The 25820-nt window shown below is 39.7% G+C and overlaps 1 protein-coding gene across 3 annotated transcripts; it reads right to left on the bottom strand.

Moving 5' to 3' along the window:
- Positions 1-25820, bottom strand: LOC308526216 (uncharacterized protein C2orf42). Of its 3 annotated transcripts, none has more exons than XM_081101300.1 (10): positions 25759-25790; positions 20795-21043; positions 19112-19947; positions 16772-16882; positions 14286-14390; positions 12125-12229; positions 8515-8622; positions 6681-6781; positions 5101-5263; positions 1-1195 (listed from the first exon to the last, which is right to left on the bottom strand). In XM_081101300.1, exons 3-10 carry the CDS (start codon positions 19932-19934, stop codon positions 987-989), a joined length of 1725 nt encoding a protein of 574 aa, XP_080957426.1. In that variant the 5' UTR covers positions 19935-19947; positions 20795-21043; positions 25759-25790; the 3' UTR covers positions 1-986. The 3 variants fall into 3 exon arrangements, with proteins under 3 accessions (XP_080957426.1, XP_080957427.1, XP_080957428.1); XM_081101301.1 differs by lacking the exon at positions 25759-25790 and adding an exon at positions 22011-22467; XM_081101302.1 differs by lacking the exon at positions 14286-14390 and having other exon boundaries at positions 97-1195; positions 25759-25820.

The raw sequence follows: 25820 nt of genomic DNA, 5'->3' as shown, positions 1-25820 counted from the left end.
CCTATGGATTTTTCTTGTTTTCCCAAGGTCAATGAATTATAAGGAATAGATACAAAGGAATGTGATAAATTGTGGAAATAATATGTACTTTGGAGTAAAACGAAACATTATTTTTAATGCCGTTTCAAGCAAGATACTTAACCTCAGAGAGGCTGTTCCTTTAATTTTATAAAAGAAGGGGTAAATACCTAAAACTCAAAGGATAATGAAGACTAAATGAGAAAAGTACTTCGGCAGGAATGCAAATAAAAGTACCTGGCACATAGTAGTTATATAGGAAATGTTCATTCCCTCTTCTCCTTGGAAACAGGCTTCCACCTGTGTCTTTCATGTCTCCATTCTGTGGTCAATGAACTCAGAAGTAGGAAATGAATTTTACCAGTTGTTACACTTTTTCAAGAAGAAAGAAGGAAATAAATACAAGCATTAGTTTGACTTGTCAATATTCCCTTGATATCTGGACATCTTTTTCCTATTTCACTGTAATCTAAATTCATCCCAAAGGTTCATAATTTTAAAATCAGGCCAACATGAGGTATAATTTAGAAAAACTAATGACACTGTGCTTTATTTGGTAACAGAATAAAAGGGCATGGCGGGAGCTCTGCCAGAATGGTCCCTAACATTCTTCCGAACCAGGATGTTATTAACGTTTCAACATTGTTAATGTAAGGTGGAGTGTTACTAACTACTTCAAAGGTTGAGACAAACTATAAAGGTGAATCCTTTAAGAAGAAAAATGAGCTAGTTTTCTTTTTGTTCCTTTAAACACACTAGCCAGAAATACCACCCCATCTATAATGAGGACTATACACAGCAGCACCAAAAAGGCCATTTACAGAGTTTTTCTTCAACAGAATCCACTTGGATGTATTAAGAAATTCCATCTTAGTTAAAAGCAGTTCACGAAGGACCTAACTGGTATTTAAACTTGTCAAGGGATGGGGACGTGCAAATTCAGCAGCAAAAGACTCCATTGTTTTGCCTCAAGGGAAAGTGATGGTGGTCAGAGGGGCCAGTTCCAAGGGCTGGTCCAGGGGGGGACGTTGGTCTTGGTACTCTGCCACATGCCCATTCCGGTGGTGACCATACTCAAACTTGATCCGCAGCTCGCCAATCTTGGACTGGGGAAGGATATCTGGGATCCACTCAATGATGAAAGGGGTTGGCTCCTTTTGATCTGGGGAAGTGTTGCCTGAAGACAAAGAAAGACCAAGAAAGGAACACTGATTAGTACGATTCCAAATTTTGACTCTACCAGGGGTGGGCAAACTTTTTGACTCGAGGGCCACAATGGGATCTTAAACCGGACCGGGGGGCCGGAACAAAAGCATGGATGGAGTGTTTGTGTGAACTAATATAAATTCAAAGTAAACATCATTACATAAAAGGGTACGGTCTTTTTTTTTTAGTTTTATTCATTTCAAACGGGCCGGATCCGGCCCGCGGGCCGTAGTTTGCCCACGGCTGGTCTAGACAGATCTCACTCTGTTCGGAAATAAAAAAGGAAAAGAAAAATTAGCTTTAAAAAAAGCTGTATGAGAAAAAATAACAAGGAAAACAACAAGAATCAAGGGAAAGTAAGAGGAATTACTGTATCTATTCAAAAGAAAATTTCAGGGAACTGTGTGGCATCCTTGAATAAAATAAGACCGAGACATAAGAAAAAGGGCCAAAAGAATCATAAGGCGAGCCCAGACTGAGAGGAAAGGACAGCTGGATGAAATTAAAAGGGAGACTAGTAAAAAATATCCTGGCAGGGTGGTTTAGTTGGAGCATTGTCCCATACACCAAAAGGTGGTGAGTTCAATTCCTGGTTGGGGTGTGTACAAGGGGCAACTCTCTCCCTTACTCTAAAATCAAATTTTAAAAAAGCCCAACCAGCGTAGCTCAGTGGTTGAGAGTCAACCTATGAACCAGGAGGTCACAGTTGGATTCCCAGTCAGGGCATATATCCAGGTGGGCTCAACACGTGTGGGGCCAGCAGGAGGCAGCCGATCAGTAATTCTCTCTCATCACTGATGTTTCTATCTCTCCCTCTCCTTTCCTCTCTGAAAATCAATTAAAAAATATATATAGCCCTAACCGGTTTGGCTCAGTGGATAGAGCATCGGCCTGCAGAATCAAGGGTCCCAGGTTCAATTCCAGTCAAGGGCATGTACCTTGGCTGCGGGCACATCCCCAGTGGGGGGCATGCAGGAGGCAGCTGATCGATGTTTCTAACTCTCTATCCCTCTTCCTTCCTCTCTGTAGAAAATCAATAAGATACATTAAAAATACATTAAAAAAATATATATATTTTTTAATGTATTACACTTTGAACTACCCATTTTCTCCAATGAACTCACTGTTTATAACAATCTCCTTTAAACAGACCCCTTTCCTCTATAAAAGAACCTCCGTTTTGTTCTCTGGACTTGCACATGGTTTGCAGGTCCTGAACTGCAATACTTTGCTGTTTCCAAATAAACCCATTTTGCTGGAGAAATATCTGACTTTAAGGTTGATACCTTAAAAGAAAATAAAAAAATATTTTTAAAAAAGACTTAATTACATGATTCATTTTAAAGCTATGTAAGACTTTATATTAAATAAGTAACATCTCTACTAGCTCAAATTCATATAGTTGATTAGTGATAATTATGGGCTCTTTGTCTATTTTTAAAAATATATATTTTTATTGATTTCAGAGAGGAAGGGAGAGACAGCGAGAGAAAGACAGAAACATCAATGATGAAAAAGAATCATTGATTAGCTGCCTCCTGCACGCCCCACACCGGGGATCAAGCCCACAAACTGGGCATGTGCCCTGACCGGGAATCGAACTGGTTCACAGGTTGACGCTCAACCACTGAACCACACTAGCCAAGCTCTTTGTCTATTTTTTTAAAATATATTTTATTGATTTTTTACAGAGAGAATTAGAAACATCGATGAGAGAGAAACATCGATCAGCTGCCTCCTGCACACTCCCTACTGGGTATGTGCCCGCAACCAAGGTACATGCCCTTGACCAGAATTGAACCTGGGACCCTTGAGTCTGCAGGCCGACGCTCTATCCACTGAGCCGAACCAGTTAGGGCTCTTTGTCTATTTTTAATAAAATAATTTATTTTTGTATTATATTAAATAAAAACATTTTTATAGCCCTGACTGGTTTGGCTCAGTGGATGGAGCATCGGCCTGTGGACTCAAGGGTCCCAGGTTCGATTCCGGTCAGGGGCATGTACCTTGGTTGCGGGCACATACCCAGTGGGGGGTGTGCAGGAGGCAGCTGATCGGTGTTTCTGGTTCTCTGTCCCTCTCCCTTCCTCTCTGTAAAAAATCAATAAAATATATTAAAAAAAATTTTTTTATAGCCCTAACCGGTTTGGCTCAGTGGATAGAGCGTCAACCTGTGGACTGAAGGGTCCCGGGTTCGATTCCGGTCAAGGGCACATGCCTGGGTTGTGGGCTCGATCTCCACAGCCGATCAATGATTCTCTCTCATCATTCATGCTTCTATCTCTCTTTCTCTCTTCCTCTTCCTCTTTCTGAAATCAATAAAAATATATTTTAAAAAATGTTTTTATAGTACTATACAAATACTATCATATTTGTATAATCTATAATAATAAAAGCGTAATATGCTAATTAGACTGGACATCCTTCTGGACGAAGCTGGGGCTGCGAGTGAAGCCCGGGTCCCAGGTGCCTGCTGACGGCCAGAGGGAAGCCCAGGTTCTGGGTGCTAGAGGGAAGCTGGTGCCAGCAGCCGGAAGAGGAAGGCCTACTCTTGCACGAATTTCATGCATCGGGCCTCTAGTAATTTAATAATAACAACTATAACAAGTAGCACTTAATGAGCACCTACTGTGCCAGGTATTATCTTAAGTGATTTACAATGCATTAATTTAATGCTCAGCAACTCACTAAGAGACAGATTCTGTGATTCCTATTTACAGATGAATAAACTGAGGTAAGGATAGATGAAGTCTTTCTGCTTAGTTACACAACTAGTAGGTGGACCTGACTTTAACTCCAGGCAGTTTTGGACTTCAGAGCCTACACTTCTAGCCATCTAATACTCACCTCTCTTTCCACTGATTAGACTATCATCTTTTCCAGGACAGTAAACTATGTCACTTTTGTTCATCACTGTACCCCAAGATAGCATAGTGCCTGGTTCATAGTAGGCACTCAATAAAGACTTGTTGTTGCCGAAACCGGTTTGGCTCAGTGGATAGAGCGTCAGCCTGCGGACTCAAGGGTCCCAGGTTCGATTCCGGTCAAGGGCATGTACCTTGGTTGTGGGCACATCCCCAGTGGGGGATGTGCAGGAGGCAGCTGATCGATGTTTCTCTCTCATCGATGTTTCTAGCTCTCTATCTCTCTGCCTTCCTCTCTGTAAAAAATCAATAAAATATATTTTAAAAAAATAAAAAATAAAGACTTGTTGAATGAAGAATGAATGAATGAATGCCAGCCATAATTTAAATTACCTTAGTATTACTATCTATCAAGCAGGCCTCTTTCATTTACCTAATTGTGTACTTATTCTTTTAGGAGAAATTTAGACATTATAATTATTTTGTCAAATTCTTGTGACTATATTCCTACATATATACAGGGTGTCCCAAAAATGTATACACACTTTAACAGCTGATAGATCTATGTTTCTTTCTTTTCAGATTTAGCTGATTGGAATTAATAATTATTCCAAGTGTGTATACATTTTGGGGGGGACACTGTATTTTTAAGGGAAAAGAGGTATGATCCCATGTTTTAGGAACTCTTCATGTACAGAAAAGAGTCTGGAAACTCTTCATGTATAAAAAAGAGTCTGGAAAGGTTGCTGTTTTTGGTGGGTGCGATTACAGGTGGTTATTTTTCTTCTTTATAAAATCTATGATTTCTCTATAATGAATACTTATTACTTCTATAATTTTATTTTTAGAGCCCTGGCTCAAATGAATCAAAATACCCTATCTCATGATTACCTTTACAAGATGAATAAATGTGCCTTCTTTATTTAAGGTCAAGATCCAAAATCTAGGGCAATGTGTTGCACATAGTTGACTTTCACAGGAAGATGCACTATTGAAACCACCAATCACTTACCAACTTTGAGAAAAGTTTTTAGTTCCAAGGGTCGTAGCACTGGTTGTTTTTCTATACGACCGTAGGTTTCTGCTATGCTCTCTACTTCCACTTTAGGGCATTTAAACAGCTCATACGTCCCATCCCGGTTCTGGATAAAACTTCGGGTAATTTCCAAGGGCATCTGGACATGGAGACAATACCAAGAAAGGTGAGAAAGAAAAACTTTCAAAATAGACAAATATTTGGATGAGAATAGATTGTTTATGTATTCACTGTTCCTCATTAAGCACATCCAAATTAATTAAAACTTCCCCTTGTATTTTTAACTAAATTCTGTCAACAAATCTGCCTTTGTTTTCCTTATACCATTCATATCTTGGCTTTCCTTTTTTCTCTGTAACTTTAATTTGAACCCCAACATCTTCATGTCTACATGACCACTACTGGCATAGACTTGCTCTAAATTTGTTTTTTTTTCCCTTCCCCTACTTATCTGCTAGAACATTCTCCTAAAAACTCTATTGATAGCACCTACAGCTGACCTCACCATCCTGTGTGCTTCACACCATCCTTGGGACTGAGCCAGACAGAACTTGAACTGAATTTTGTCTTTGCCACTAAACAGCAGGGTGAGCATCTCATAGCCTGTTTCTCATCTGCAAAATACATGAATGAGGTGATACAGGTAAATAACGCCCAACAGATAGAAGCTCAATGATCATTAGCTCTTTTCCCTCACTTGACTTTGCTTTGGGTTGCACACTGCCTCCCTAAACACCACTTATTCCAAGATAGAAGCTGCCTCTGAATATCTTGCATTTAAGGAAGTTCCTCAAATGTCTTTAGTGCTAACATAGGCCTTTATTCTTCTGAACATAACAGCTACCAAGCAATTTATTCTTCTTCTGAACATAACAATGTCTTGAAATTAAGCTTCTCTTAACACATCAAATCACATTATCCTGAATTTTCTATAATATTCCATTATTGTAAGAAGGGAAAACCCTCAAATTTTCAGAGTCTGCTGGACAAAAATGTTTTAAAATATCTCATCTTTCCCTTGTGAAAAAGAACACAAACTCAGGGTCATTTCTCTAATGAGAACTAAATTACAATTTGGGGAGGAGCAATTAATTGTGCTAGGCCCATTAATTTCACAAATGGTGTATCATCTCAAATTATTTACAGATTTTTTAGTTAATTTAGGGCTCACCATAGATGGTTATTTAATATATAGGAAAAATCATTCCTGCTTTCTGATCCCAAAGGCAAAGAAAAAGAATACTCCAATTTAAGATACCTTTTCAAGCTCTAGGGAATACCCATTAAAATTAAGAGTCAGCACTATAAAGCCATGAATATTTCTGAATAATCTCTTTTTTTAATCTTTTATTTATTAAATTTATTGGGGTGACACTGGTCAACATGAACAGGTTTCTGTTGTGGGTTTCTATGTTACATTGAATAATTTCTTAATATGAAAAACAGAATTCTCTTTGGTGTCTGTAACTCAAGGAATTGGTATAAACATACTTCCCAAACTTGCTTCCCTCTCTTCTCCTCTCTGCCCTCCCACTATTGTAGAAATAAACTCTTACCTCAGGGGTATCTAAGATTTGTTTAACTTGCAGGATATTAGTGATATGCCAGGTATACTTGGAAAAGGTTCCCAGTGGCAGGGCATCTTTTCGAACAAAAGCTTCAATGTAAAAAGGGAACAAAATTAGCCTACCCAAACATAACATTCTCTTTCCCTATTGTTACCCAGTTTCTAGAGATTTCAGTGCAGTATTATTCTTTCCTTATGGAATCTCAGCAAATTCCAAAAAGAAGTTCTAGAGGCAAATATATAATAGGGTTTGACATAAATGTGACCAACCAAGTGATAAAAATTTCTGCTATATGAAGTCTCTGATGCTTCTTTGAGATGCTACTTATTTCTGTTACCTTAGAAACTTGTTTTTTTGTTTGGTAAAGCTACATGCACAGAACTCCATTACAAAACAATTTCTTACACCTCCTACAGATTTAGATATATCATCAGAGGTCAAATTACAGTCCTTAAAATTTTAATTACATGGAGTCTAAGCCTGCTCACATGATTGCCAATCCATTGCCCTACCTGCAGGAATATAAAGGGGTTCCACTGAAAGTCTGCAAAACTAGCTAAGGGATGAGTTAAAATTAATGTATTAGGCCTAAAGTTTAAAATGGAAGAAAGAATCAACCTTGCTTGAAAAGACAGGAAGACAAGCGTGAAGACAAAGATTTTCATGGCTCTAAACAGTGATTCACAGCTTGCATTATTCAAATACAGAATTAAACTTCAAACAGTCCCACAGTCCCTATTAAATCATCAAGTAACAATTTTAAAAAATATATATTTTTACTGATTTCAGAGAGGAAGGAGAGGAAGAGAGAGATAGAAACATCAATGATGAGAGCAAATAATTGATTAGCTGCTTCCTGCATGCCCCCTACTAGGGATCAAGCCTAACAACCCAGGCATGTGCCCTGACCAGGGATCAAACCATGACCTCTTGGTTCATAGGTTGACACAACCACTGAACAACACTGGCCAGGCTCATCAAATAACAACTTGTTGAAGAAATAGCATTGATTTCTAGCTGTCATTACTGAGTAATTCTTTCTTCCTCCCTTCTCTCCCTTATTTCCTTTTGCAACCCAATAAGTATGTTGAGATATCTAATAGAAAGATGTTATGTAAAACCAAGAAATAAGTACCAGAATAATGTAATGATAGTGTTCCAAGCCTAAGAATAACTCTAAAATCTTCATCAAAAACTAGGAATCACAAAAAAATAAGTTTTAGGTGTTTTTGTGTGTGTGTGTTTTTAAATATATATTTTTATTTCCGAGAAGAAGGGAAAGGGAGAGAGAGAAAAAAAATCAATGATAAGAGAATCATTGATCTGCTACCTCCTGCACACCCCCTACTGGGGATTGAGCCTGCAACCTAAGGATGTGCCCTGACTGGGTATCAAACCATGACCTGGTTCATAGGTCAACACTCAACCATAGAGCCACACCGGCTGGGCAAGTTTTAGTTTTGATACATACTGTAATATGCTTCCAAGAAGCCAGCCCAATAGTGATCGGAGCCTGCAATGCTTTTGTTGAAATTGATTCATATCTAGAAAATATCAAACTTCTTGGTGGGCACATTTACTGCACTTCATTGTTCTTTTACCAAGTCTGCCGCTTTCTGAATTGTTCCATTAACTTGCACTGGAATAAATATGGGGTTGCACTGAAAAGTGTGATCATTATTCCAAGAGCTGACTGGCTAAGGCTTCATGCTCTCAGCATGCAGCTAGAAGTCCTAATCCTGAAAACTCCATACGGTTTTTTCAAACATAATTCCCTAAGGACAAGACATCTGTGGCTATTGTTGAAGAAAAAATCCCATACCTGTGGTGGAGTTGGGAAGCCGTTTTTTGGTACTTCCAATAGATATTCTCTGTTGTAGGGCATCAAAAAAAGACTGAGGAATGTGGAACACCAGTGGCTCTGGTTTGCCTTTAGGAAATAAGAAGAAACTCATTCAGTTAAAATAGATCAAATTTTTATGCCAGAAATTTGAGAGCTCCTAGTTGGAGGCACAGTTACTTCAACTAAAAGTGTAATGTTAAGCCCTAACCGGTTTGGCTCAGTGGATAGAGCGTCGGCCGGTGGACTCAAGGATCCCAGGTTCGATTCCGGTCAAGGGCATGTACCTTGGTTGGGGGCACATACCCACTGGGGAGTGTGTGGGAGGCAGATGATCAATGTTTCTCTCTCATGATGTTTCTAACTCCATCCCTCTCCCTATATGTAAAAAAAAATCAATAAAATATATATATATATATAAAAAAGACTTAAAAAAAAAGTGTAATGTTGAAACTGTGTTCATTTGCACTCTGCAATGGCTAGGCTTATGAAAGTATCTGGCAGCTTTGGTCAATGAATTAATGTTATAAGGAATTATCTATGTTGTCATAGTATTTAAATCATAATGTCACTTCAGAGTTCAGTTCTGTAGGATTTTTTTAATAACTATGTTTTTATTGATTTTAGAGAGAAAGGAAGGGAGAAGGATAGAGATAAAACCATCGATGAGAGACATCAATTGGCTGCCTCCTGCACACCCCCTACTGGAGATTGAGCCTGCAATCCAGGCATGTGCCCTGACTAGGAATCGAACAGGGGACCTTTTGGTTCAGGGTCGACACTCAACCACTGAGCCACACTGGCCAGGCAGTTCTGTAGGATTTTTTTTTTTTAATGTATATTCTGCGTAGTTTTGATTGGTAAAAAAATGTAATTGTGATTTAAATACTACATAGTGTTGGGATATTTTTTTACATGCACAGGCTTTATGAGCCAATAAAACTATTTCAAAGTTAAAAAAAAAAACCGGTGGACACAAGACACTAGGGGGTAGGGGCCAGGGGAATGTCAAGGGGGGGAAAAAGGAGACATATGTAATACTCTTTGTAATACTTCAAGCAATAAAAATTATTTTTTAAAAAAAAGTTAAAAAAAAAGAAGAAACTCATATAAAGTGCAACAAAGGAAAAAAAAACTTAGTGACCTTCTGATGTGTAGAGAGAAGTGGAAGAAATGGAATTGAAGGACAGTAATAATTAAAAATTTCACTTTATAGCCGAAACCAGTTTGGCTCAGTGGATAGAGTGTCAGCCTGCAGACTGAAAGGTCCCAGGTTCGATTCCGGTCAAGGGCATGTACCTTGGTTGTGGGCACATCCCCAGTAGGAGATGTGCAGGAGGCAGCTGATCGATGTTTCTCTCTCTCATCGATGTTTCTAACTATCTCTCTTCCTTCCTCTCTGTAAAAAATCAATAAAATATATTTTAAAAAAAAATTTCACTTTATAAAGAGATTTCTTTTTTTTTTTTTTAATATATTTTATTGATTTTTTACAGAGAGGAAGGGAGAGAGATAGCGTTAGAAACATCGATGAGAGAGAAACATCGATCAGCTGCCTCCTGCACATCTCCTACTGGGGATGTGCCCGCAACCCAAGTACATGCCCTTGACCGGAATCGAACCTGCGACCTTTCAGTCCGCAAGCCGACGCTCTATCCACTGAGCCAAACCGGTTTCGGCATAAAGAGATTTCTTTATAAAATGGCAAAAATAAGGCTTTGGTTGGCCTTTATGAGTCAAGCATTGTCACCTTCCCTACTGTTGATCCCTTGAAATCATAAAAAAATATAGCAGATCCTTGTCATCAATACCACCAAGGATAACTTTTCAAATCCCCAATTTTGTAACCACCACCACAACAAACTTTTCCTTGAAAGGTATATGAAATAAGAAGAGATGAGAACAATGAGGCTGAGATGAGAAGGCAAACTTGATTTACTCCTGCTATCTCCAGGCACTTGTATGTGCATTCATGTCTAAACAGAGTAACTACATGCCCTCTCTCAGATGTTCAGGACCCGGAATGCCAGAGACCACAAAATTAGGAGACTATTTATCCAATAAACACCAGTCTTGCTCTCTGAATATGATCTAAAGGCAGGAAAAATGTCTGAAAATACTTAACAAACCTTTAAAGAAGCTTACAAGACACTAGGTCATAGAGTGTTCAAAGGAGGGGTTGAAAGAGTTCTGAGTCTTTCTTAAAAAACTGTGTCCAAGGGGCTACCTAGCCCCAGCAGAGGGAAAACATCCAGAACCACGTGGATAAACAAACAACTTAAAGAATATCTCTTACAGCCAGTACCGGTTTAGCTCAGTGGATAAAGCTTCGGCCTGCGGACTCAAGGGTCCCGGGTTTGATTCCGGTCAAGGGCATGTACCTTGGTTGCGGGCACATCCCCAGTGGGGGGTGTGCAGGAAGCAGCTGATCCATGTTTCTCTCTCATGGATGTTTCTGGCTCTCTATCCCTCTCCCTTCCTCTCTGTAAGAAATCAATAAAATGTTTAAAAAAAAAAGAATATCTCTTACAGAAAGACTCTTTTTTAAAAAAATATATTTTTATTGATTTCAGAGAGGAAGGGAGAGGGAGAGATAGAAACATCAATGATGAGAGAGAATCATTGATCAGCTGCCTCCTGCACGCCCCCTACTGGGGATCGAGCCCACAACCCAGGCATGTACCCTTGACTGGAATTGAACCCAGGACCCTTCAGTCCACAGGCCAATGCTTTATCCATTGAGCCAAACCAGCTAGGGCCAGAAAGACTCCTTAAGGACAGTTCAGATGCCTTTTTGGAACAAAGGTCAAGCTAACACCATCAAAGATCATACCCCCAAGATCAAAGCTATCCACCTTTACTTATTATTTGCTGTTTTCCTCTTCCATTTCTAAATTCATTTTGCTGATACTGCATTTAAATTATGTAAGTATTTCCTTCTTTCACTTAGATTTCTACTTTTTGTGGCCCAGTGTATTTGGGAGTCAAGCCCAGTTATTTTTTCTATCAGAACAGAGAACTCACCCTAGCCAGTTTGGCTCAGTGGCTAGAGCACTGGCCTGCAGACTGAAGGGTCCCAGGTTCGATTCCAGACAAGGGCATATTCCCAGGTTGCAGGCTCAATCCCAAGTAAGGGGCATGCAGGAGGCAGTTGATCAATGATTCTCTCTCATCATTGACATTTCTCTCTCCCTCTCCCTTTCTCTCTGAAATCAATAAAAATATATTAAAACAAACAAACAAACAAACAAACAAACAAACAAAAAACAACAACACAGGGAACTCTAGCCCAGCCAGTGTGGCTCAGTGGTTGAGTGTTGACCCTTGAACTATGAGGTCAAGATTTGATTCCCGATTAGGGCATGTGCCCCAGTTGCAGGCTTGATCCCCAGTAGGGGGCATGCAGGGGGCAGCTGATCAATGATTCTCTCTCATCACTGATTTTTCTATCTATCTTCTCCCTTCCTCTCTCTAAAATCAATAAAAATATTTAAAAAACAAAACAAACAAAAAGACAACAGAGAACTCTAGCACAATTACTTTAATTGATCCTACTTTCAGCAACAGCCCCAGCTGGGTGACCAATACTTACCATCAAATTGATAGTGCATGGTTTGATGGATGCGTTCTGTGACACTGGCCAGCCAGTCTTGGAAGGATAAGGTCACTTGTGCCTCATCTAACAGCTGACTACAGGCTGGTAAAAACAAAAAACAATGCCTTAGTAACTTATTTTTTCTTACAAAAGAAACAGTTAATTGAAGTTTGAAAAAGTTAAAGTGTTTGCACAGATAAAAAAGGACAAGAAGCTGAAATTCAAAGAAATTAAAATAGAAGATTCTAGATTTTTTTTTTTTTTCAAAGAATCCATTTAGGAAAAAAGAAATGAAAAGCTCTGAGATACTAATAGGGTCAAGATTAGTAACCACAGAAAGTTTGCAGCCTTTCAACACTAAACTGCAAAGTGAAGAATGGCCTTGTATAATGGCTTTTAGAGATCTATAAATTAGTCATTTTTCTGATTAGCATGTCCATATGCACAGAAATATTCTATTCTATTCTATTTCTTCTCCTGAAATGTCTTCACATTTCTAAAGTATAGCTTCTTTTATAGAGATATTTCAATGCCATAACTACTATCCATTTGAAATTAAAATTCTCATTGGTAAATGCATATAGTGATAATTTAGATTAAAAGCTATTTCCTTTCTTCTTTGTGCCAAAAGGAAGTGATGGAAATTTGTAGAAAACCTTCTACCTCATACAGTTGATCTGTTTATTTACTGACCTTCCAAAGACATTTGTTCCTGGGATGTGTAAGTTCTTAATTATTGGTCTTATATTATCTTTATGTATTGGTCTTCAAAATCAGAGTATGAGGGCAGGGATGATATCTAGTTTTTAATCACCCAGTCATATTACATGGCCAACAATATCTTAGCAAGTATTCAAAAAATACTACCAAAATTGAACTATTTTTATAAAATGTATAAGTAGAAGTTTATAAACAGTTGATTCCCCAAATAGCTGAGCTTAATTATTCTCATTAGAAAAGATATATATGTGTATATATAAATATGTGTTATGTTCAAATTTAGTTATTCTGTCTTCATAAATTCAGAACAATAGCTATGCTATTGTTTTTAGGTATGTTTTCAAATTTCACTAACTGTAGAGAATAGACTATATTATTTTTTTTTTCAATAAATATTTATCACTGAATAACTATAAACATGTTTCTTCTTCAACTTTGGCTGCCCTAGCTGGTTTGGCTCAGTGGATAGAGCGTCAGCCTGCTGACTGAAGGGCCCCAGGTTTGATTCTGGTCAGGGGCAAATGCCTAGGTTGAGGGCTCAGTCCCCAGTAGGAGGCGTGCAGGAGGCAGTCGATCAATGATTCTCTCTTATTATTGATGTTTCTATCTCTCTCTCTCCCTCTCCCTTCCTCTCTGAAATCAATAAACATTTAAAAACAAAAACAAAAAAAAAACGCCCTAGCCGGTTTGGCTCGGTGGATAGAGCATCAGCCTGCGGACTGAAGGGTCCCAGGTTCGATTCCGGTCAAGGGCATGTACCTTGGTTGCAGGCACATCCCCAGCAGGGGGTATGCCGGAGGCAGCTGATCGATGTTTCTCTCTCATCGATGTTTCTAACTCTCTGTCTCTCTCCCTTCCTCTCTGTAAAAAATCAATAAAATATATTTAAAAAAAAAAAAAAAAAACAAACCCAACAACAACTACTTTAAATCTCCATACTAAGTGTATGTGGCTAATAAGCAAGAGGGAAAAATCTTACAAAATACCTCTACCAAAACATGTCAGTAATTTTTGTTGGATTTGTTACTTAAACAATACAATTTGTTGTTGTTTTTTCATTTATTTTTATTGATTTCAGAGAGGGAGAGAGAGACAGAAACATCAATGATGAGAAAGAATCAATGACTGGCTGCCTCCTGCACGCCCCTTATTAGGGATGAAGCCCCCAAACCAGGCATGTGCCCTGACCAACAATCAATCTGTATCTTGGTTCATAGTTTGATGCTTAACCATTGAGCAGCACTGGCTGGACTACAATTTGGTTTTGAGCCAGATTTGAGACCCGTGGGACAGGACAGACTTCAGTCTTAGTGCCTACTAGTGTTTATCTTAACATTCCTTTGGGGACACCATGCAATGTTTCTTTGGATTTATTGCTTTTACCTTCTTTCAGATGCTTTCCCACCTTTTTAGCTTATTCTGGGACAGGGAAACTTACCCTGCCTTTTTAATGAAGAAGCAACCACAGGCTTTTTCAGGCCACTTTTCCTTAGATTACTGCTCAGTGCATCCTGAGGCAACAGTGAACTGTTCGTCTGTGCACCTAAACCATAAATCATTACAGTGTTTAATAACATGCCTATAGAATATAAATAGATTCTATGTTCATTTCTAAAGAGTGTAAAACATAAAAAGTCTTCAATAATTTCTAAGTTAGCTTTGATAATTTCTAACTTAGGATTAGCCTTTATATATAATATTTTAAATTTCTGAAAATCTAGGAAAGTGGGGAAAACCAGAAGTGAAAGAGAAAAAAAATTTCACCCATTGTTTCTACCTCTTAGACAATTACTATTGATTTTCTGGTGAACTATCTTCCTTTCTTTTCCCTATGAATAGATTATTTTGCTGGTTTTTGTGATTTTATGTAGCTGTGATTTTACCAGGACTGCTAGATTTAGCCAAAAAATAAATAAATAAAATTTCAAATAGCCCTAACCGGTTTGGCTCAGTGGATAGAGCGTCAGCCTGCAGACTCAAGGGTCCCAGGTTCGATTCCGGTCAAGGGCATATACCTTGGTTGTGGGCACATCCCCAGTAGGGAGTGTGCATGAGCCAGCTGATTGATGTTTCTCTCTCATAGATGTTTCTAACTCTCTATCTCTCTCCCTTCCTCTCTGTAAAAAAAATCAATAAAATATTTTTAAAAAATAATTCAAATAAATGAATTTTTAACATAAGTATGCCCCAATTTTGCATGGGAGATAATTATATTAAAATTTTTTTCATTGTTTATCTGAAAGTCAAGTTTGAGCATTCTGTACTTTGTCTGGCTACCTGAGTGACCTAAAAATGTCTCCAAATTCTATGTAATCATTTTTAGTGGTTGCCTGATATTCTAGCAAGTGGTTTTATCATGGTTAGTTTAACGATCCCCAGTAGTGGGCTTAATTGTTTCTAATTTTTTTTTATATATATTTTATTGATTTTTTACAGAGAGGACGGGAGAGAGATAGAGAGTCAGAAACATCGATGAGAGAGAAACATCGACCAGCTGCCTCCTGCACATCCCCCACCGGGGATGTGCCCGCAACCCAGGTACATGCCCTTGACCGGAATCGAACCTGGGACCTTTCAGTCCGCAGGCCGACGCTCTATCCACCGAGCCAAACCGGTTTCGGCTGTTTCTAATTTTTTAATATTATAAACTAGAGGCCTGCATGGGTGGGGTCCCTCGGCCTGGCCGGCAATCGGGCCGATCGGGGCAGTCTGGCCCAGTCTCGACAAGGCCAGCTGGAGGGGAGGGACCGCAGGAGTTTAGCCAGATGCGGGAGGTTGGCTGTGGGAGCACACTGACCACCAGGGGGAAGCTCCTGCGTTGAGTGTCTGCCACCTGGTGGTCAGTGGGTGTCATAGCAACCAGCGGTCACCCCGTTCCTAACGGTCACTTAGGCTTTTATATATATAGATAACGATAAAATCAACATTTCTGGATAAAATGCTTTTCCTGTACCAAGGATTATTTCCTTAAAAATGATTATTTAGAAGTGGGCTATGTATCAAAGGGAAAGAACTTTACTGTTTGAATTTCAAGATTTCCTGGGAAAGACCAATAAGTAAATATTTAACAATCTCTGCTACACACTGCTGTCAGAATTACCTTACAGCATGAAAGTGATCATGTCACTTTGTTTCTCTACCTTTCTCCAACTTCCCAGCACTAAAACTCCTGTGCATAATCACCTGACCCACCTTTAGCAATTATCCCTATGAGTAGTAGTATTTTTCAGGTTCTTAACAGATAATCATGGCAATTTACACTGCACTAGCCATGCCAGAGAGCCTGAACTTCACCTCTTTTACCTGTGGTCTCATAATTTTAAAAATCTTTGTTAATTTGGTAGCAAAAAGTATCTTATTTTAACTTTTGTATTTCTAAAATTTTTGCATTTCTCTGTTCACATTTGGAGTTTTGTCCACATTTGTGGACCAGGTAAATTTTTCTCTTTATTTAAAGTCTATGTCTTTTGACACTTATCTACTAGGGTACTTCAGCAGTTTCATATTGATTTGTAAGGGTCCTTAACTGACAGTGGTATTATTACTTGTTATTTGCAAGTAACAAACTATATTCCTATGTTAATGTAGAAAAGATAATGAATTATTGTCACAAGTTTTTAAAAACATTCTATGGATGAAAACCTTATAACACTGTCCAAAGGCAGTTTAAGGTTTAAGACTAGTCTGAATGTTTAAGGGATGAACATATTCAATAATAAGAGCTGAATTTGGTTTGATCTTTTATTTAATCAGTAAAACCAACTCTTAGCTTGACTGGACAAAGAATTATCACTGGACGGTATAATTTTTTCAGGAAAAGAAACACATAAAAACTGATTCTTATCATTGCTGAAATCCAGTGAAACACATAAAACAATCTCTAAAGATAAAACCATCCTATAAACAAACCAAATAGCTTCTTACCAGATACTTCATCCTTTTTCCTCTTCTTTGCCTTCGATGGAGTAGACTCACAAGCTGATACTGTGGATTCTGAATGGCAGTCCAACTGGGGCACAATAATCTCTTTAAGACCTAAAATATAACATATTTCTGAATTATTAATACTACCCAGGAGGAAGTATGGGTCTCTACTTAGAGAAAAATTAACTTATAAAAATCCAAATCCCCAAACAATGGAGTGATTGCCTACATTAAAAAAGTTCCTTTGAAGTGCAAATCAAAATGATGACATGTCACCTCACACCTGTTCGAATGGCTGTTATCAATAAGACAAGAAATAACAAGTATTGGAGAGCATGTGGAGAAAAAGGAACCCTCATACACTGCTGGTGAGAATGAAAATTGACACAGTCACAGTGGAAAACAGTATATAGATTCCTCAAGAAATTAATAGAGCTACCATCTGACCCATCAAGCCTTCTTCTGGGTACCTACCCAAATAATTTAAAAACAGTTATTCATAAAGATATATGTACCCATATGTTCATTGCAGCATTATTCATGGTAGCCAAGACATGAAACAACATAAGTGTCCTTCAATGGATGATTGGATAAAGATGACACAGTACATATGTACAACGGAATACTACTCAGCCATAAGAACGATTAAAGTACTGACATTTGCAACACCATGGACGGATCTTGAGAATATCGTGTTAACAAAATAAGTAAGATGGAAAAGGACAAAAAGCATATGATTTCACTCATATGTGGAATATAAAACAAAAAGCAACAAACAAACAAAAACAAATTCATAGACACAGACAACAGTTTGAAGGTTAACAGAAGGTAAAGGGGTAAGAGGAGGATGAAGAGGGTAAATGGAGTCAAATACAGGGTGTCCCAAAAAATGTATACACTTTGAATAATTATTAATTCCAATAGGTTAAATCTGAAAAGAAATAAACGTCAATTGAGCTAACAGCCATTAAAGGTGTATACATTTTGGGTGAACACCCTATATTTGGGAGACAACTCTAAGGGTGGTGAGCACACAATGCAAAATACAGATGATGTATTATAAAATTGTATATCTGAAACTTATACAATGTTATTAACCAATGTCACCCCGATATATTTAAAAAACAGATTGTGGACCTGCGATAAAAAACAAGTTCTTTTAAAGGGCAACCCAAAACATGATTTTATTCATAGAACATTAACTTGATTGGAGGCTTTACAGAGAAATATAAACCTAAAAAGTTGGGAGCTGCTACCAACTAAAGATTATTAAGAAATGAAAAGAGGCCGAAACCGGTTTGGCTCAGTGGATAGAGCACTGGCCTGCGGACTGAGGGTTCCCAGGTTCGATTCCGGTCAAGGGCATGTACCTGGGCTGCGGGCACATCCCCAGTGGGAGATGTGCAGGAGGCGGCTGATCTATGTTTCTCTCCCATCAATGTTTCTAACTCTCTCTCTCCCTTCCTCTCTGTAAAAAATCAATAAAATATATTTTTTAAAAAAAAGAAATGAAAAGAGCCCTAACCGGTTTGGCTCAATGGATAGAGCGTCTGCCTGTGGACTGAAGGGTCCCAGGTTCAATTCCACTCAAGGGCATGTACCTTGGTTGCCGGCACATCCCCAGTTGGGGGTGTGCAGGAGGCAGCTGATTGATGTTTCTCTCTCATCGATGTTTCTAACTCTCTATCCCTCTCCCTTCCTCTCTGTAAAAGAATCAATAAAATATATTAAAAAAAAAAAAAAAAAAAAAAGAAGAGAGCGCTGGCCGGGGTGGTTCAGTTGGTTGGAGCGTCGTCCCATGCACAGGAAGGTAGCTGGTTTGATCCCTGGTCAGGGAGCACAGGAGGCAACCAATAGATGTATCTTCTCACAGTAATGTTTCTCTCTCTCACTTCCTCTCTTAAAAAAATAATCAATAAAAATATGTTAACAACAACAAAAGACTTGATTTAGAAACTTTAAAGGTTTTCTTTTGAACCAGGTACTTGTTTTCTCCATCTTCAAAGACATTAAAACAGCAAACAAGCCAAAATAAAAGGGAATTTTTTGTTCTATGTTTTTATTAAATAGGGTATCTGTGGAAGAGTAAAAAAAATCAAAGCAAAGCTGATTTTACTAGATTCATTGTCTCAATGAAAATGTTCAAGTCCCTTGATCATTAATTTCAACCAACCAAACAACCTTTATGCAAGTGATGACTGGGATTAAAAGAAGGAATGCTTTTCATTTGAATTATCTAGCAACTGCTTCTGAAGGTCGCTAGGACCATCTCCAAATGCCATTAGTGGAACACTTTCATTGTCATTTTAGAAAAACAGAGTGTGTCACCATACCACCTACCGCTGGAATCAAAATTTAGGAAGTCTGAGAATTCCTGAGCCAATGTCTCATCACTGGCAAAGGCACAGATGCAAGCAAAGAAATGAATGCATCTCTGTGCTGCCTCATCCTTGGAGGCATTCGACTTGTGCGACTTCAGAGTCTGGCAGGAACAGAAGAAACGGCGTTCAGGCAAGCTTTTGGCACTGATTTTCTGCACAAAGGACGTATGCAAGTACCCCAAACTATGCTTCTGGCTCGCCTTGCATTTCACCACCAAAATGTTTTTAGTAATTCTCTGTACGAGCGGACCTGTGGGCTCTGTGGCCAACTGCCAGATGGTTTGCTTGGTTTCTGAGGAGGCCTGCATTGCATTCAGAACGGAGCTCTTTAGAGTCAGAGGGGTGGCCTCTGCCTGACAGTTTATTGCCAACTTGATGTGCTGGCACTGGTTTTCCACAACACCCTGGGTGGCAGCTTTCAGGCAGGAGGGGACATAACATCGTCCAGAGCTCAGCTGAGTGATGATCGTCCCATCTACCGTTTGGATTGTCGTCTCTGAAACACCTAGCTCTACAAAGCATCTGTAGTCGGGGCCCCGGTCTCTTTGCCGCACTGAGTAGACCTGCAGGTCAGAGCCTGTTATGATTTTGACAGCTTCAACACTCGGCTGCTTCCGTGCACCATAGCGGAATATGGTTCCACATGTCTTGTTTTTACAGCTCAGTCCCCGGGTTCCATTGTATGTGCCGCATCGGGGACACTTTCTTATTCCCCTCAATGTGGCCTTCCCCAAATCAGATAAGAAAGATGGGACTTTAGTCCTCAGAGAGTTTGGTTCCATTTTTCATAGGCCCCTAGAAAAAGCAATAAGCCCATCAGCATGAGTATACATACACACACACAGAGTTAAAATCACTTATGATATTTAATACAGAAAGTGAAACATAAAGAAGCTATCCAGGTGCTCTCCTTCCTTGGAATACACCAGGGCCTTTTTCTTTCCCTCTACCCTCCCCCTTCCTTTCCCCCACTTCCTCCCTGCCCCAGACAGGTTACCATTAGCTTCCTCACTCTCAAGCTCCAAGGGCCCATCCTTTACTTCATCCTTTACCTCTATAACTTGCTTCCTAAGCTCATTTCTTCTAGGAATTACTTCTTCTACCTCTGTGATTTACCAAGTAAATGTTCTCTTACTAAAAAAAGAAGCTATCCACTATTTTCAAATTGTACCCTCAAACACACATCAATTTAAACCCTCAAACAGCCCTAGCCGGTTTGGCTGAGTGGATAGAGCATTGGCCTGAGGACTGAAAAGTTCTGGGTTCGATTCCAGTCCAGGGCACATGGGTGGGTTGCAGGTTTGATCCCAGTAGGGGGCATGCAGGAGGCAGCTGATCAATGATTCTCTCTCATCATTGATGTTTCTATCTCTCTCTCCCTCTTCACTCCTCTCTGAAATAAAAATATATTTAAAATAAATAAACCCTCAAACGAAATAAAAGTGGAGATCTCTATATAGTTTTAAAAACCAAATGTAATAATTAAAGCATTTCTTTAGGTTCAATCCTGTTTTATAAACAACCTAGATTAGTTAACCTAATCTGTACATGCACAGATATTTAACTTAAGCAAGGACTGGAGAATGGAAAAGGTTAGTTCTTTCCCTTCCACTGTTCCACACAACACCCAGTCCAATCTTACCTGTTTCAGCTGCCAGAGCATCCGGAAAACAGTGTGACCTAAATTCATAAGACCTAAAAAGGTGTTTCATTAGTTTGTGATAGTCATAGAGGACAAGCGAAGACATAATCATTTACAGAGTAAATGTTACTGCTTAACCCAAAGTCTTCTGAAGTTTGAACTCCACAGTATAACAATGCAGACGTTCGGCATCCTCCTGCCCAGTGTTTCACAAAGATTCCCTCTGCCTTATGTGGAGATCTTGGCAGTCTATAAATAAAACAAGAAAAAATACTAAAGTTATGCAAAGACAGAATGATTCTTTCCTTCAGAATGGGAATCTAAGTCTTTCACAAATATTTGAAAAATATTTGACAGAAATTGTTATAGAAATGATTGCTTTGTACTTCCAACTGCAAGAAAAGAGTGTGAATGGCACTACACAGGGAGTTGTCAAGAACACCTAGACCAAATCTAATTAAGAACTTACACATCCCAGGAACAAATGTCTTTGGAAAGTCAGTAAATAAACAGATCCACTGTATCAGGTAGAAGGTTTTCTACAAATTTTCATCACTTTCTTTTGGCACAAATAAGGAAATAGCTTTTAATCTAAATTATCACTATATGCATTTACCAATGAGAATTTTAATTTGAAATGGATAGTTATGGCATTGGTATCCTATCTAATAAAGAGGGAATATGCTAATTGACCCTCACACCATTGCAATGATGGCGGCACCCACAGCCAATAAGGAAGGAATATCCTAATTGACGGCCCTGCCCTCAAAGATGGCAGCGCCCACAGCCAACAAGGCGGGAATATGCCAATTGACTGTCACGCCCTCCAAGATGGTGGCGCCCACAGCCATAAGATGGCGGCGCCCAGTCTCCTCAGCCCCCCAGCTGCCCAGGGCCAGCCTGACACTGGGGATCAAGCCCACAACCAGGGCATGTGCCCTTGACTGGAATCGAAGCCAGAACCCTTTAGTCTGAAGCTCTATCCACTGAGCCAAACCAGCTAAGGCAAAAATACCTCTTTATTGAGGTATATTTTACATACCATAAAGTTCACCCATTTAAGTGTAGAATTCAGTGATATTTATGAAATTTATAGATTGGACACCCTTCACTACAATCCAGTCTTAGAACACTCCCCGAAAAGATCCCTTGTGCCGTTTGCAGTAATGATTCCCACCCCCAGGAAATCACTAATCTGCTGACTCTATAGATTTACCTTTTTTAAACATTTCAGTTAGAAGAATCATAGAATATGTGGCTTTTTAAAGTCTGGCTTCTTTCACTAAATATAATGTTTTCAAGATTCCACCACACTGTAGCATGCATCCATACTTCATTCCTTTATATTGCTGAATAGTAGTAGTCCATGGTATAGATATATCATTTTGTTTATCCATTCACCAGCTGACAGATATTTGGATTGTTTCCAATTTTTTACAATTATGAACACTGCTGCTGAGAAAATAAACATGCAAGTCTTTGTGAAGACAAATGACTTCATTTCTCTTGGGTAGATACCTAGAAGTGGAATTGCTGGATCATATGATAAGTTTCTGTTTAATGTTGTAAGAAATTGCCAAACTGGCTGTATCATTTTACATTTACACAGGCAACATATTAGAGCTCCTGTTTCTCCACTTCCTGGCCAATCAATACATGTTACTGTCTTCTCATAGCCATTTGATTATAGTATGTTGAAGGAGCATCTCACTAATGTTTCACATGCTCATTTAACCATGTTTCTATCTCATTGGGGGGAAATCTATTCAAATACTTTATCTAAGAAAACCCCAAATATTTTATCTATTTTAAAACTAAAACTGATATTTGATTACATAAAAATGAAAATTTTCTGCATGTCAAAAATTACTATAAACAAAGTCCAAAGATGAAAACAAAATGAGCAACAAAAGCAGTGTGAGACTTGTACACTAAAAACTACAAAACATCGTTGAAGGAAATTAAAGACCTAAAAAAAATGGAAAGACATCCCATGTTCATGGGCCAGAAGACTTAATATAGTTAAGATGACACTACTCCCCAAATTGATCTACAGATACCATGTAATCCCTGTCAAAATCACATATACTCCCACTTGCCCCCAGAAATTAACAAGATGATCCTAAAATTCATATGAAAATACAAGGGATCTGGAAGAGCCAGAATAATCTTGAGAAAGAATAAAGTAGGACTCACACTTCCTGATTTCAAAACTTACTACAAAGCAAATTAAGACAATGTGGACAGAGAAGGATAAATACTGTATATCACTTCTATATAAAATCTAAAAATGTCAAACTCATAGAAAGAGAGAATGGAATGGTGGTTTCCAGGGGCTGAGGAGTGGGGAAAATTGAGAAATATCGGTCAAAGGGTAAAAACTTCCAGTTATGATTAAGTTCTGGAGATCTAATATATATCATGGTGATTAGTTAATAAGACTGTATTATATACTTGAAAGTTGCTGAGATCTTAAATGTCCTCATCACAAAAAAAGAAATGGCAATTATGTGATGTGATGGAGGTGTTAGCTAAGGTGATAAAGGTAATCAGTTTGCCTGTGCTATTCCCTTCCCCTGTGCTTCCCCTGCAGGTGTGCATCTCCTAAACTCTAAGGGACCCCACAAGTTTTGCAACCAAGGGAGCAATGGGCAGCAACAGCTCAGCTTGCCCGGGCTAACCCCCTGAACCTGTCTCCAAGACCCCTTTTCCCTGACTTCCCAGTGAGCTAAGGCGGCCCAAGCTAGACTCTCCTGCTACTTCTTCTATGCTAAGCCCTTCCTTGTTTCACTGTCCCCGGGACTCGTCCTATGAAATCTTTCCTACGCAAAGTCAAGAATACACACTACTGGCTGGCCTTGGCAGACACGCTCAGGACCAGGCCCCCTCTCCGGTAACAGAAGGGAGAGTTACATCTCACCATTTTCTAATATTTGGATTTTAAACATGTACTAGTATCACTTATTACAGATTCTTTTTTAAAAAAAATATATTTTATTGATTTTTTACAGAGAAGAAGGGAGAGGGAATAGAGAGTTAGAAACATCGATCAGCTGCCTCCTACACAACCCCCCCACTGGAGATGTGCCCGCAACAAAGGTACATGCCCTTGACCTGAATCGAACCTGGGACCCTTCAGTCTGCAGGCTGATGCTCTATCCACTGAGCCAAACCGGTTAGGGCGCACATTCTATATTGAAAGCATATACAAACAAGTGAACACAGCTTGTAAAGAACCTGCATTTTGAATCCTGCCTATAAAAGGGCGTCTCAGCAAGCGGGTGTAAAGGGAACAGTGCTAACCCATAAATGCTCCCTAGAAGGCGGGTTGCCATTCAATTACTATTTGGATGTAGAGCTATCCCTCTTGGTGGGTGCTATTTAATGTTTGTGAAGCACACTAAGTGAACAGAACTAATGATCACCGTGAGTAAAACATAAAACTTACTAATGCTTACTAAATACAAGTGGCCCTTCCCATGCATTTTACTCATGTATTTCTCACCACTGCGGATGAAAAAGGAGCCACACACTAAAGCTGACAGGCTCAGGGGAGGCCGCAGGCCTTACAAACTCAGACACCTACAGTAACCACAAAGGATGGTCTGAAATTTGAAATTCCTAACTAAAAGTGAGTCATGGCTGTAATCATGTCCTAGGCCAGTATCTTCCTTTTTAAAATATATATATATATTTTTATTGATTTCAGAGCGGAAGGGAGAGGGACAAAGAGACATCAATGATGAGAATCACTGATCGGCTGCCTCTTGCACGCCCCCTACTGGGGATCGAACCCACAACCCAACCATGTGCCCTTGACGGGGATCAAACCCTGCACCCTTCAGTCCCCAGGAGGATGCTCTATCCATTGAGCCAAACCAGCTAGGGCCAGTATCTTCCTTGACAAAAGGTCAATCTTTACCTTAACTGAGCATATTGTGAGTTTTTGTGTGTTTTTTTGTTTTTGTTTTTTTTTGCATCTACCAATAACATACTTTTAAAATGTCAGGGCAATTTCCTTTTCACAAAACCCCTCAGGGCATAATTCTCCCACCAGAGCAGGAGACCCCAGAGCCTCTCGTTACAATTATCATGTTAACTGTTAACTATCCGGTACAAACGTGTGTAAAAGCAGTAGGCTGTCTATTTATCCAATCCCAGAGATTTCCCAGCTTTGCTTTCTTCCACCTCGCTAATCTATCAACAATGAATTTCATGTATCCCTTACATCTTCCCCTTTGATGTTCATGTATAATAAAATAAAGTGCGAAACTGCCCTTCTCCGGAGCATTTTCTCAACCCGTTGAGGTTCTGCTTCCTGGAAACTGGCTTCAATAAACCCATACAAATCCTTCCAGATGTGGATGTTTCTTTCATCAACACCATAATCCTGTGAAGCAGGTACTAACGCACTGATCTTGAGAGAGGAAGACACTGACTCGGAGACAGTAACGCTGTGATGAACGTCTCACAGCCAGCCATCATAGCCTAACGTGATTCTGGAATCTGGTGGATTCCTTGAAAAAACACAAATGAGAGGAAGGGGCAGGCCCAGAAGCCAGAACTCCGACTCAGGGTCCGAGGGGCTTCTATGAGCCCTCGCGGCGTGGAAGGCCGCAGAAAGGCCCAGGGAGAAACGCAGAGTCGTGTCTGGGAAAGGGGCGGCCTAGACTCTACCTCCCTCCTGGATTCCGGGACCCAGCCCGCCCCCTACGGCACCACCCAGAGCCAGTTTCCCGGCATCCTCCCCCCGCGAGGGCTCACTTCCGGTTCTAAGTCGGCCTAAGCAGAAGCAACACCGGGCTCGCACCCTGCTCCTTGGACACGCTCTCCGTTGGGATTCTGGGCTCTACACCCGTGCCACCGCCGCCCCCGCCTTCTGTCCACGCGGCCCCCTTACCTGCCCTGTGCCCCCACCCCCCCACCTCGCGGCCCCAAGGACCCCAGCTGATGACCGCCCTCACCTCCTCTCTCTTCGCCTGCCGCGGTCTTTTACAAACGCGGCCAAACTGTTCGCTGTAACGAC

This window comes from Myotis nattereri (assembly GCF_964212035.1).
Source record: "Myotis nattereri genome assembly, chromosome: 10".
In the NCBI taxonomy this organism is placed as follows: domain Eukaryota; kingdom Metazoa; phylum Chordata; class Mammalia; order Chiroptera; family Vespertilionidae; genus Myotis; species Myotis nattereri.
This window is presented reverse-complemented; position numbering and strand designations above follow the sequence as displayed.

Excerpts from the sequence above, each read along its gene's own strand:
- LOC308526216 (XM_081101300.1), bottom strand. The coding sequence starts at position 19,934 with ATGGAACCAAACTCTCTGAGGACTAAAGTCCCATCTTTCTTATCTGAT. Across the intron at positions 16,883-19,111 it reads CCTAAATTTTGATTCCAGCG|GTCTTAAAGAGATTATTGTG; the intron begins GTAGGTGGTATG and ends GTTATATTTTAG. Across the intron at positions 14,391-16,771 it reads GAAAAAGGATGAAGTATCTG|GTGCACAGACGAACAGTTCA; the intron begins GTAAGAAGCTAT and ends TTTATGGTTTAG.